General features: G+C 50.2%; 1 protein-coding gene across 14 annotated transcripts in view; it reads left to right on the top strand.

The window, feature by feature from the left end:
- The window catches only part of LOC102164472 (NBPF family member NBPF6-like), a 41,594-nt gene extending 30,526 nt beyond the window's left edge, over nt 1-11,068 (top strand). For 7 of the 14 annotated variants that reach the window (XM_085023368.1, XM_085023364.1, XM_085023369.1 and 4 more), the window contains 8 exons: nt 25-239; nt 1,238-1,292; nt 2,630-2,844; nt 3,910-3,961; nt 4,732-4,925; nt 5,644-5,871; nt 7,276-7,481; nt 9,768-11,068. In XM_085023368.1, coding sequence (XP_084879494.1) covers nt 25-239; nt 1,238-1,292; nt 2,630-2,844; nt 3,910-3,961; nt 4,732-4,925; nt 5,644-5,871; nt 7,276-7,472 — 1,156 coding nt within the window. In that variant the 3' untranslated portion in view covers nt 7,473-7,481; nt 9,768-11,068. The remainder of the gene's footprint in view (nt 1-24; nt 240-1,237; nt 1,293-2,629; nt 2,845-3,909; nt 3,962-4,731; nt 4,926-5,643; nt 5,872-7,275; nt 7,482-9,767) is intronic. The other 7 variants (XM_085023372.1, XM_085023373.1, XM_085023374.1 and 4 more) reach the window with 3 other exon arrangements.
- The last annotated feature ends 992 nt before the right edge of the window (nt 11,069-12,060 follow it).

The raw sequence follows: 12,060 nt of genomic DNA, 5'->3' as shown, positions 1-12,060 counted from the left end.
TCATTCGTTTCCCACCTGGCACAGCGTGGAAGTGCAGGAGGTTGCAAAGGAGGAGGTGCTACAGGAATCCCAGGATGAATGCATTTCGACCCCTTCAGTGGTCCAGGAAAGGTCTGACTGCACCCAGCCTTCGGGTGATGGCACATGTGCATCTGATGAGCCAAAAGTTGGCCCTGCTGCAGATGGAGCCTGTGCTGGCTCCCACGCCAAAGAGGATGACGTTCCAACCCCTCACCCAGGTAGCCTGCTTATTCTTTGTTCCCCACAACCCGTCTAGACTGAGCAAGGTCTTCTTCGAAGGTAGACCCTGTAGATATATGTCGGTTCGAGTCAGGGGAAAAGATGGATTATGAGACCCAAACACCAGGTTAGGTCAGGGAGCCTTCATCCCTTCCTAGGTCGAGGTCATGCCTCTGTCCACCTGGACCCACTTTCAGGCCAATGGACCCCAGTCAGGTGTGACAAAGTCTCACTCAGCCCAGCTGGACATCCTCAGGAAGTGACTGTCAGACCTAGTTTGGGGCACATGTGTGTTGTCCCCTGTAATGATCTAAGTTTTCATGCTGTAGGAGGTCCTGGCCTTTCTATCCCTGTGCGGACCCAAGGGCAGACCTGACTGTGTGTGAGGAGACGAGGGTTCCCTGCTTTCCCTGCTCTGAGCCCCCGTCTCCACGGTCTCTGTGTTGGCGTGTCTTAGCTCAGCAGTCATCTGAAATGCAGACAGAGTCCCCTCTCCCCCTGCCTTCCTTGAATGTTTCCATGAAGGTAGTGCATCCAGCCTTGCATGGCCATTGTTTCTGTGTAGCACCAAGTACTCCTTTCCATTGGAGAGTTGACACAATCCATCCATCCCGCTAGTCTCACGTATAAGTTCCTCTAAGCCATCAACAACTACATTATCCATTGGGACGAACGAGTAGTGTAGAAACAATTCTAGATCATACCTCAGCTCATTTTCTAAGATCTCTGGGGGAAATCCACTCTCTTAGCCATCTATATAGCCTCAGCAGAGAGGATGCTGGGAGAAGGTTCTTCCAGATCAGGAGGCGATTCCCTAATGGGTCTGGCCGCAGTGCTAATTCTCCTAAGCCTTCACTGAAGTGTCCCGGATCATCTCTGCCGAGGTACTCTGTTCTGACACTGAGAATATTAATGTCGTTGTGGTCGGTGTGTGCACTGAGTTGCCAAGTGTGAGCAGTGCTTAACTCGTGTGACATATTGTCTCTGAATTTCTTAGCAGAAAATCAGAATGGTCATGAGGAAGTGGATGGACAAGAGCCACTGCCCCCCAGGTAACTCTGAAGCTTTGAGGGCTGTGAATGTCGGTACTGATACCAGGAGACCTCAGACGCAGGGAACACCAGAAATTGCTCAGTATAAAATAACTCTTTCAGCGGAGTTCCCGTCGTGGCGCAGTGGTTAACGAATCTGACTAGGAACCATGAGGTTGCGGGTTCTGTCCCTGCCCTTGCTCAGTGGGTTAACGATCCGGCGTTGCCTTGAGCTGTGGTGTAGGTTGCAGACGCGGCTCGGATCCCACGTTGCTGTGGCTCTGGCGTAGGCCGGAGACTACAGCTCCGATTCGACCCCTAGCCTGGGAACCTCCATATGCCATGGGAGCAGCACAAGAAATAGCTAAAAAAATAAAAAATAAAAAAAAATAACTCTTTCATCCCTTCAGGCAACAGTCAAATATCTCCTTTGGTAACAAAGTTGTCTATTTCCCTTGGGATAGTGGTACGGGTTTCAATTTCTTTATTTTATTTTATTTTCAGTCTTTTGAGGGCCGCACCCATGGCATTTGGAGGTTGCCAGGCTAGGGGTCTAATGGGAGCTGTAGCTGTAGCTGTAGCTGTAGTCCATAGCCTATGCCACAGCCACAGCAACGCAAGATCCCAGCCATGTCTGTGACCTACACCACAGCTCAGGGCAACACCAGATCCTTAACCCACTGAGCAAGGCCAGGGATCCAACCCACAACCTCATGGTTCCTAGTCAGATTGGATTCTGCCGCACCACGACAGGAACTCCCATGGGTTTCCGTTTCTTAATCCCTCAAGGTTAGTGATGCACAGTGAGTAGCCGCAGGTGAAAGAGTCAAACACAAGAAATCCTGCAATCACCAGTCCTCTCCTGGGGGGTTAAAAGCCGGGGGAGACGCACATCTGCTTTGAGTCCTTTTGGCATCAGCATGTTAGTCAGTGTTGGGAGGCTGGGGAAGAACCTGGAAAACCTTTCATATTGTAGCATGCTCTGGATAAAATAGGTCCTGCAGTCTGTATTTCCTCCAGAGCCGTACTCACTCGGACAGTGTACACTCAGTTCCACACAGGGTCTGCAAAACCAGGATTTCAGTCCTCTGTGTGTGCTGGGGTCCTGACTGTGGCCTGAGGGAGAGGTCATTCTCCTCCAGCAGCTGGTTGTGGGGCCAGAACCCCGAGCCTGTGCTGTTCTCTCTCCCTCCCCATGGCAGCCACACTCCGCCTCACATCTAGGAGGGTGGTTTCTCCCTTCTGGAAGAAGACTGCCGCTTTGCTCTCTGTGTCTGCTCCCTATGCCTCCCCTGAACAGGAGCTAGAAAACCTCCTCTGAGTTTACTTTTCCGTCTTCCCCTCCGCATCTGGCACAGCGCGGAGTTGCAGGAGGTTGCAAAGGAGGAAGTGCTCCAGGCGTTCCCAGATGAAGCTGTTTTGGCTCCTTGCATTCAGCAGGAAGGTTCTGACTGCTACCCGCCTTGCAGTGATGGAAAACTGGCATTTGATGAACAGAAAAAGGGGTCTGCTCTGGATGGAGCCTGTGGTTGCTCTCCTGCTGCAGAGGGTGAAATTCCAGCTGGTCCCCCAGGTAGCCTGCATGTTCTTTGTTCGCCTAGTCTGATAGGAATAATCCCCTCGGGTAGACTGTATGCTGACATAATGTTTGGAAGAACCTGGCACTGCAGTTGCCTTTAAAGCTTGCTTGCTGGTGCTAAAATCTCTTAGCTTTTGTTTCTCTGTAATGCTTTTCATTTTTTTCCCCTTCAATTGCCTTTAAAATGACATAGTCCATGAAGTAATGATTTTGTCCAAGTTCTAGTCATGTTTGCGCCACTGGCAATTAATTAGCCCCCAGGCAGTCCTGCCAGACTCACATGTACCTCTGCCACCATGGCCAGGAACTAACGTTCAAGCCTCCTAAGTTTGGGTGAGTCTCCCATCTCCCATGAAATGCTCCCATTGTCATTCCTGAGCAATGTGCCTCCTGAGTTTCTACCCCTCTCTGAGGCTGCTGCCAGTCTTGCTTGTATCTTTGGAAATGTCACAACGCTGTTTCACGTCTGCCAGCCTAGAGTCTGCATCCTTTCATTTGTCTTCCCTTGTCCCGACTCTTCTGGAACCAGAACATAAGCACCACTGTCAACTTTGGTGCATGTCTCTGAAGCGAGGAAGGGCCCTGGAATTTGCAACCTTAGGAATAGAAAGGCCCCTGTTTCTCTGTAGCACTGAAGAGTCTTTGGACTGGCTGGGGTGTAGATTCCACTCGTCCGTCTAAGCTCAGCATGTCCTTCATCTCATGCATTAACAAGCCTTTCAGCTGGAAGAAGCCTGAATATCATAGCAAGCCCTGAGTTCATAGTGAGGAAGTTCCCCAGGATCTGTGGGGAGACATTTATGTTTAGCTGTTTGCAGAGTCTCAGGACATAAGCTAACTGTGAGGGTGACTTATCCTAACAAGGAGGTTTGTCTGGTGCCTCAAGACGGAAACTCAGTGCCCTCTTTTGACACTCTGTCTAGGGCCTCCGGGAATATTTCTCTCACAATAGACTGTTTTCACATTGTGTGTATTTATGACCCTTGCAAATGTGAGGCAAAGGATGGAGCAAATTAAGGGGATCTGCCTAAAGTAACTGTGCTGTTAATTTCTTTGCAGAAAACCCACATGATCGTAATGGGGTGAAAGAACCAGAGCCACCTGTCCCCAGGTAATTTTGTCTATGTGGGGCTGTTCATACAGTAATGACATCTGCAGACCTCTGACCCAGGGAGAAGCAGAAAGTGCTGGGTCTATGTGTGTCCTCCACTTTGCCAACCAGCAGTTCTCCTGTTGTGTGACATTTTCTGCTCTCATGGTGGCGCCCGTGTTGTTTCCCGTCTCTCGTTATGCTCTCAAGGGTAGTGACCCCCAGTCAGGTGACCCACGTGAACTATGTCCCAGGGGTCTGTGGCACTCACTTGTTCTCTCACGTCTGCTGTCTGCCTGTTTGGCATCAGCATGTTGGCATAGGTTTCATAGCAAGAAATGGAGACTGACAGTGATAGTATATTATTGCCACCATAATGAGAGACAGAGGCCTTGATGGCCTGAGATGCCTGGGATTCCAGAGGCGCCCCCCCACCCCCCTCCCCATGCTGTAGGCCCATTCCCACCCCTTTCCCACTTTCAGTGCCATCGAAATGAAGGGCTGACACCACTGTTACGTGACACTCTGTGTTGTGGGTCATGACTGTACCGTATAGAGGTATTCGGTCTCCTCCTCATCAGCTTGTCGTTGGCCAGAGCACTGAGGACCGACTGTCCTCGCTATTTCCTGACCCTCTAAAAACACACTCTGCCCCCACCCCAGATACACACCCAGTTTGTCCCTCTCTAATGGGTCAGCCAGCCCCTTGGCGGCCTTCGCCACACTCTTAATCATCTGATCCAAACCACATAGACTCTAAGATTCCTGATCACTCTTGGGTGAATCCTCAGGCCTCCGTCCCCCACCAGGCTCCGCGGGGAGCTGCCGCCGATGGCAGAGTGTGGTGTCCCACTGAACTCACTGGATGGAAGCGCTTGGTCTTGCCCAGGTCTTCCCGACCTGTCGGACTCCTTCTGGCCTTACAGGAGTGCTGCCACCCTCTCATTTGAGAACATGGATGTCCCTGATGCTCACGATGCAACCAGTGAGTAGTCAGGGCCCAGACCCCCCTGGAGGGGTGTGTGGTCTCAGGACTGTGCACCGCATGACTTCCCTGAAGAGACACAAATTCTGGTTCTGCAACCCTTCTGTGCCTTAGCTCGTATCAGGACTCCGGCCTGTACTACACTATTTATACTTGCTAGGACCTTGGCCCTTAGCCGACCCCATGTGGGAACAGAACATACATGTGTGGGGAGGCAGAAGAGCCGCCAACACTTATGAAGAAGGACGTTGAGAAGGCTCCAGAATTGGGGTGTTCTCTTCGCTTTGTCCATGTCCTATCGTTGTCCAACTCCCTTTTCTACCAGTACCCGCAGGCTCAAGGCCATACTTCTTCCCCTGGTCTTTTAGTCTTGTGGGCAGACACCAACAACTCTTTCTCCCTCAGGCCTTCTCATTAGGCTGAGGGACTGAGGTATGAGTCAGAGAATAATAGGTGTGACTTTATTGCAAATCAAACCCTCTCGGGTCATGTGGGCAGCTTATTGTCTCAGGGACATCACAGCCTGGCCCCTGGCCTCTCCGCATCCCCAGGCATAGCCATAAAGATGGCATCTCCTTCCCGTACATGATGGCTGCCTGTGTTGTCTGGGTCACTGTGTGGATTCTCTGTTAGGCTGGGTCATCACAAATGGGTGTTCATGGAGGGCTTAGCGAAGGAAACCTTGGATGGGTGCTACTGAACCTGTTATTCTTTTCAGGTGACACCTGGGGGGATTGTCACAAAGTGCCTTTGAGTTTTGGAAGGCCAGAGATGCAAAGTTCACAAGCTCAGCTGCAGACAAGCACCCAGGTGGCCAATGATCTGCAGCTGCCCCTCAGCCAGCATTTAGATCGTGGTGATGGCAAAGCCAGGCTCCGCCTTTCCTCCAACATCCAGGGCTTTACTGCCAACACTGATACTGGGAACCAAGGGCCACTCTTCCGAGGTAAGAGAGAAGAGGGGAATAGGGAGTTCAGGCCAAGGAGATGGGCGACAGAGTTGTGTGTTTTTCCCCCTCTTTTGAAAATAAAGAGCCACCTTCATCGGGAAGTGTACCAGTCGGTCTGTTTGATAACACCTCATTTATCTCAACCTCTTTACTCTTATCCATAGCTGTCAGTTTTTTTCTCATCAGGATTCACTTCTCGGATTTTTTAACGTTCCTCAATCTGATTTTTTCAACCCCTCACCTCCATGTCGATGGGCATGTGCCACCCTTACCCTCCAGGAGTCTCAACCTCTCCAGCTGGAGCCTCGGGTGCCGGCGGCTTGTCCCTTAGGCGTTGGCCTCACCTGAGAATGAGGAGGGACCCGGGTTCTCAGGTGGAGGTGAGATGAGAAGGAGCAGCACGGAGCAGCCTGGAGAGGCTCCTCGAAAGTGCTCAGGGAGTGTGGGGAAGCGTAGCCCTGACAGGTGCCATTAGGTCCTGGGGTAGCTAGTTGTCTTCTCTTCACTCCTGCCTCTCTTTTTCTTGGCCTTGGCCTCCCACATTCCCAGCCAAGTCCCAAGCTCTCTGGCTGAGTCACTCTTTCTCCTGCTCACTTTCCTCGGAGGCCTGAGCATCAGTCCCGGCTTCACAGAAGATTTTGCAACAATGGATACTTTCCATGCCCTTGACTTTCATACTCCTTGATTCCTCCCCCATATGTCATAGTTCATGCTACCCACCAGACCTTCTCTCTCTCCTTCTTCTTGTTTCCGTTCTTTGTTTCAAATTCAGCTCATCAGGAGGCTGTTAGAATGAACCATCAGCAGCCTCATTGGTTTAATGTCCATGCACACTTTGTGGATGTTTTCATTGATCAGCACACCTTCTATACCTCGTGGGGACTGAGTGTGTCTAAACAATATGTGTACGGGGTGTGTGTGTATGTGGGTGTGTGTATCTATATACATATGCCCTATGATATGTATTGATGCACATTTAACATTGTTTCCAGGTTTAGCCTTCCCCAGGGCTTTTCTGTCCTGAGCTTTTCCTTCACCTGTGACTTTGCTTGGTCTCTACACTCTCATCCCGCCAAATAAGTACAACCCGCGTGTGGCATGGTTTCCTTGTCTTGGTCTTTTCTCCCTGGGAACGTTTTGTTTTTCTCAACGTTATTGTTCTCGACACCTTTTGGGCATTTGGGAGCATGTCTGCCTCATGGTAGTCTCACTAGTATCAGGAGTATCAACAGAAGGAAAGAAGTACCAAATGTCTCCAGTGGCTTCCCTCACCACGCACTTCCCGATGGCCCTTCATGTCCCTGGACACTGTCTTTACCGGAGGTCCCTGGGGGTGGAGGAGGGAGTCACAGGAAGATCATGAGTAACGATGGATCCTGTTGGCTGTGGTTTTCTCTTCAGAGCTGGGTCTGGATGCTTCCATCGGAATGAAGACCCCTCCCAAGCTGGAGGGTGAGGGCTCAGCTGCCAGCAGGCAGGAGTGTCACGTGTGTCACCGCCTTCATGCCTTAAGTTTCCTGAAAGAGAAGATTATCCAAAGAAAACTGCAGTTCAGCAAGTGGAGACTGGCCTGCAGATTCCCTGGCCTCCTTGCTTAGGCTACCGAGGTAATCACCTCTCAGGCTCCTCCATGCCCTTTCTCCTTATGCACCACAGCTCAGTCTCCCACTAGGTTTTCGCTTCCTCCTTTGTGGACTCCACAGCTCTGGCTCCCTCTGCGTGGTCTTTCCTGCTTTCCAGGGGCTGCCACCCTGCCAGGTCCTTGCCTCTCAGTCTTTTGTTTGCATCTGACTCTGCCGTGCCCCTGCGACTGCTCGCCTGATGTTCCCTCTGTCCTACTTTTAGCCCCAGGAAAGCCTGATCCTGTGGTCTTTTCATCCCAACAGCATCTCTAAGGCTGCTGAATACATGGTGCTTTGCGGGAAATCACACACACAATTGGCTTCCTCAGCTTCCTTTCCCTCCCCCTCCAACTCCACTGCCTCTTGCATCCAGGACCACGGTCTTAACGACTCACTTGCATGTGGCTTTCCTTTGGCAACGTGGACCTAGGAAAACCCTTCATGCTCAACTTTTTGCATGAGGAAGGGCTGAAAGTGAGAAAAAGGGTCCTGCTTACAAAAGTTGCATAAGAACCGCGTCATAGGTGGGAATGCTAGGCAGGCTGGAGTCAGGTCCCCTCAGTGCCAGGTGGGCAGTCCTGTGAGGGACACACTGGAGCTGGCATTCGGTGCAGGACAGTAGATGGCGCCCTCCTGGCACGCTGGCCAAACCAAGATGTAGACACCCGGTCATCACAGTGCTCAGGACATGAGGGGAGCAGGCATTCAGACCTCCTGCCCTTTGACTCACGTGCTCCTGCCACACGTGCAGTAAAATTCCAGAACATGACCTGAGTGGGCATCTGAGACCAGGGAATCTAGGAGAGCGTTGTAGTGAATGAACTTTGGACCAAGCTTATGACGACTCAGGGAGAGACAAAGAATACAGGATGAACCTTGCTTCAGACAAACCCAATTGAGAAGGCAGATGGTTTCCATGAGAGTGTCAGAAGGATGACCGGAAACTCTGTGGGGCCAGGGAGAAAGAAGTTCTCGGTGGAAGGGATGGAAAGAAGCAAAAGGAGTGGTGTGAAGTAGTCTAGCCCTAGTAAGTAACTCTAAATCATGTAATTCCAGATAGAAACTGGGTGAGCCTGGATCTAACATGGGTGCGCACACCAAGCCATTGAAATTCTCCCTTCAGGTGAGGTTTGCTTAGCAGGGTTTTTTAAAGCTCTGTGAATAAACATTTAAGGATTCAAAGCACGACGGATCTGGTAGGATGTCAGTAACCAGGATGGCAGGGTCCACTTGTGACTTCTTTATAGAAAAGCAGAATATCAGCCAGTGATGGACTTAGCCTTCTCTCCACAGAACTATTTGTGCAGCTTGGAAAAGAGAAAAGAGAAAGAGGCAGATAGATGCGCTGGATATACAAGCTCTGTGTTTGGATCCAAGTTTCTCACAGTGTTTAGAGTACCAGATACAGTACACAAAAGAACATGACATAGAAGCTCAGAGAAACTCCCTTCTTTCTGTAGCTCTGCTGAAGCAGCGCTTCTCTGTAAAGACTTCTTCCTGTCCAGGAGGTTGACCAAACCACCCCTAGTGCCTGTAGACCTCTCCGGATGGGAGCCTTTCCTCTCTCTTCCTCCAAATGGGTGGGAAGGGCCTGTGGCCTGGCTTCTAGGGTCCGTGTTGTCCATAACAGGCCACCTGAGCTCAGCTACTCCTCAGCTCCTTGGCAGCATAGGTCCTCATCTATGAAAGGTGGAAGGAGAATCGGAGACATTCTGAAGCCCCAGTGGGTCTCCCATTGCAGGGCGCTCCCTGTAGCTGCCTCTCCTCCTCAGAGGACAGGGGCATAGAGGTAGGACAGGGTGTGTTTCTCTACCAAGGACCCTCTGCTCTGGAGCGCAATTTGTTTCGGAATGTGTGAGAGGGATGCTAAGCACATCCATCCCTGGAACGGTGAGAAGGCCATCCTTCAGTGCAGAGGAAGGGGCCTCAAGAGTGCAGTGGCTGCGGAGGACTGGGTGGGGGCACCTGGCTAAGGCTCCGCAGCAGGTCTGAGCTGGGTTATCAGCAAGCAGTGGTGGGGTGAGGACAGGGGTCCCTAGATTCTGCCCCACAGGCTGGATGAACGTCTAAGGCATGGCTCTCACGTTCCCCTCCAGCCAGCCTGTGGCTCTGCCTTCAGCTCCTCGTGTCAGCAGGAGCCCAGCCTGCTCCTGGCCTCAGTCACCATGTGGCCATCCCTGCAGGCTCAGCTCTCAGCAGGACCCTGCAAAGACTCTCACTGATTTTTCTTCTGTCCTCTCTCACCTCCTCTCCTCTCTCTGTGTTTCACAGGTATCTGTTACTTCCAGAACGAAGAAGAGTTATTGCCCAACCCCAAGAAACCACAGCAGAAAAGATTCCTTTTCCACCTGATGAGAAAGACCTACAACAGCCAATCAAGTTGAAGCCCCAAAGGAACACTGGAGGGATCGTCTCCTGAGAATCAGCATCTCAACCATCACCTCCTCCACCCACCGTTTTTACTCCAAAAGACTGATCTCATGAGAGAAATCGCAGTCCTCGGCCTCCTCCCAGTCTTGGGTGTGATCAGTCGATGAGGAGACCAGGGCCCAGATGGACTGCAGTTTGGAGCGACCTTCACCCTTGCTCCTGTCCACATTCATCCTCCTCACACAGGCATCAGGAGCCGCTGGCAGAAGGCCCCATGTCCACCTGGACATTCTTTGTCAGCACACGGGCTGTGGTCAGAGCAGACGCCCTTAACTGTGCAGTGTTCTTGCCGAAAGTGTTCCGCCTGAGTGTCTTCATGAGGTAGTTATCAGACAGCTGCAGAATGTAGGCCAGTGGCCCAGACACCTGGCCTGTCTGTCTTCAAACAGTCCATGTCTCCACAAAGAAGACAACCAAGAGGAGAAGAGAGATTTGGGGTTCCGAAGGACTAAGAAGTTTATGTGACTATAATTCTTGAGTCCTTTTGAACCCCAAACGTCTCCTCACCTTTTGTGATTGTCTTTGACTGTGGGGACATTGACTGGTTTGCAGAGGACAAGTCTGCTCACAAGTCTGGCTCACAAGTCTGCATCCTTCAGTTGTCTGATGATTTCCTCCTGATGCAATTCAGGGGAAAGCTTTCGCCAAGAGCACCACCTAGTGCCTGCTGTGTGCTTCCTAGCACAGCCCCGCAGGAGGCTGAGAGTGTCCACACTGCCTGCCACCACTCTTGTCATTCGAGCATTGGACGCTTTGTTCTGGAGGGCCCTGTGAGATCTGTCCATTGGAAAGACCTGTTTTTCTCTCTCTGATCAGTCATTTGCTTAGTGGTGTATGAATTAGAGGCCATGAACTTTCTTCTTCTGTGATGCTGTTTCTCCGACAAGTTGCCATGCCTTATCAATCCCCGATCGATGATTCCTGATATGTGTCCATTACCATATTTGTTTGTATGTTGGAAACTTTCTGATTTAGTCATTCTGTAGACTTGTATTGCTGGCATTGTGCTGTGGAATATGCAGTCCCTACCCTTTCATTTCATGAAAAGCTTTCTTGAATTTCACTGTGGTTTCTATATTTTTCAAATTTTTCCTAAAATAAAAATATTATAATAAAAATTAAATTATCAGTTATCCTACAAACATTGTATCTATTTTTTTTCTTCCTTTTTATTTATTTTTTTTTTGGAGCTGCATGTGTGGCATATGTATTTTCCCAGGCTTGGGGTCCAACCAGAACTACAGCTGCCAGCCTACACCACAGCCACAGTAATGCGGGACCCCAGCCACATCTGTGACCTACACCACAGCTCATGGCAATGCTGGATCCCAGACCCACTGAACAGGGCCAGGGAGCGAACCCCCATCCTCATGCCTACTGGTTGAATTTGTTCCCCTAGTGCCAAAATGGAAACTCCTTCCATTATTGTTTTAAGTTAGTTTCTTTTCCTGGGATCCAAATACAACCCACAAAGTAATCAGGTGGATATGTGTTGAAGTTACTTACACACCCATATATACATATGCTGCCCCTCTGCTCCTTCCTACCTCTGTCCCTCCCCCTTCCCTCCCTCCCATCCTTCCTTCTCTCCTTCCTTTCTCTCTCATCCTCACTCCCTCTCAGTCAAATTCTTCTTGGTTTCCTCCTGTCCTCCTCCTTTTTTTTGGTCATTCATTTCGTGAAGATACTGCGTTTTGGTTCTGTATCTTTCCCACAGTCTAAACTGTGTACCTGAGTATACAGAAAAAAAATACTTCTGTCCTCCATACTTCATCTCTGGTGGCAGAATGTACAGCAGTGTTATAATAGAAAAAACTGCCAGCCATGTAGGTACCTTAAAATTTTCTTGTAGCCATGCTTAAAACCAAAACCTATCAACCCACAATACTACAAATATGCTCTTCCACATAGCAAATTAGTACTACACACGAAATATTCTACCAAAGTTTTAAAGTTCTGTTTAGTAGGAAAATATTTCACCTGTCTTCAGTTTTTCAGGTTACACTGACAGGAATCATCAATCACATACACTTAAGAGCCAGTTCCTGAGACCTACTAGCCCCATTCTGCGTATGCCATAGCCACATGAGTCTAATGGCCACTGTTTTGCACCTGGCAGATGTAGAGATGATGA

Source organism: Sus scrofa, chromosome 4 (assembly GCF_054392235.1).
Source record: "Sus scrofa isolate SSC_HxYL_T2T_F1_AM1 chromosome 4, Sscrofa_HxYL_maternal_Yorkshire_Landrace_v2.0, whole genome shotgun sequence".
In the NCBI taxonomy this organism is placed as follows: domain Eukaryota; kingdom Metazoa; phylum Chordata; class Mammalia; order Artiodactyla; family Suidae; genus Sus; species Sus scrofa.
This window is presented reverse-complemented; position numbering and strand designations above follow the sequence as displayed.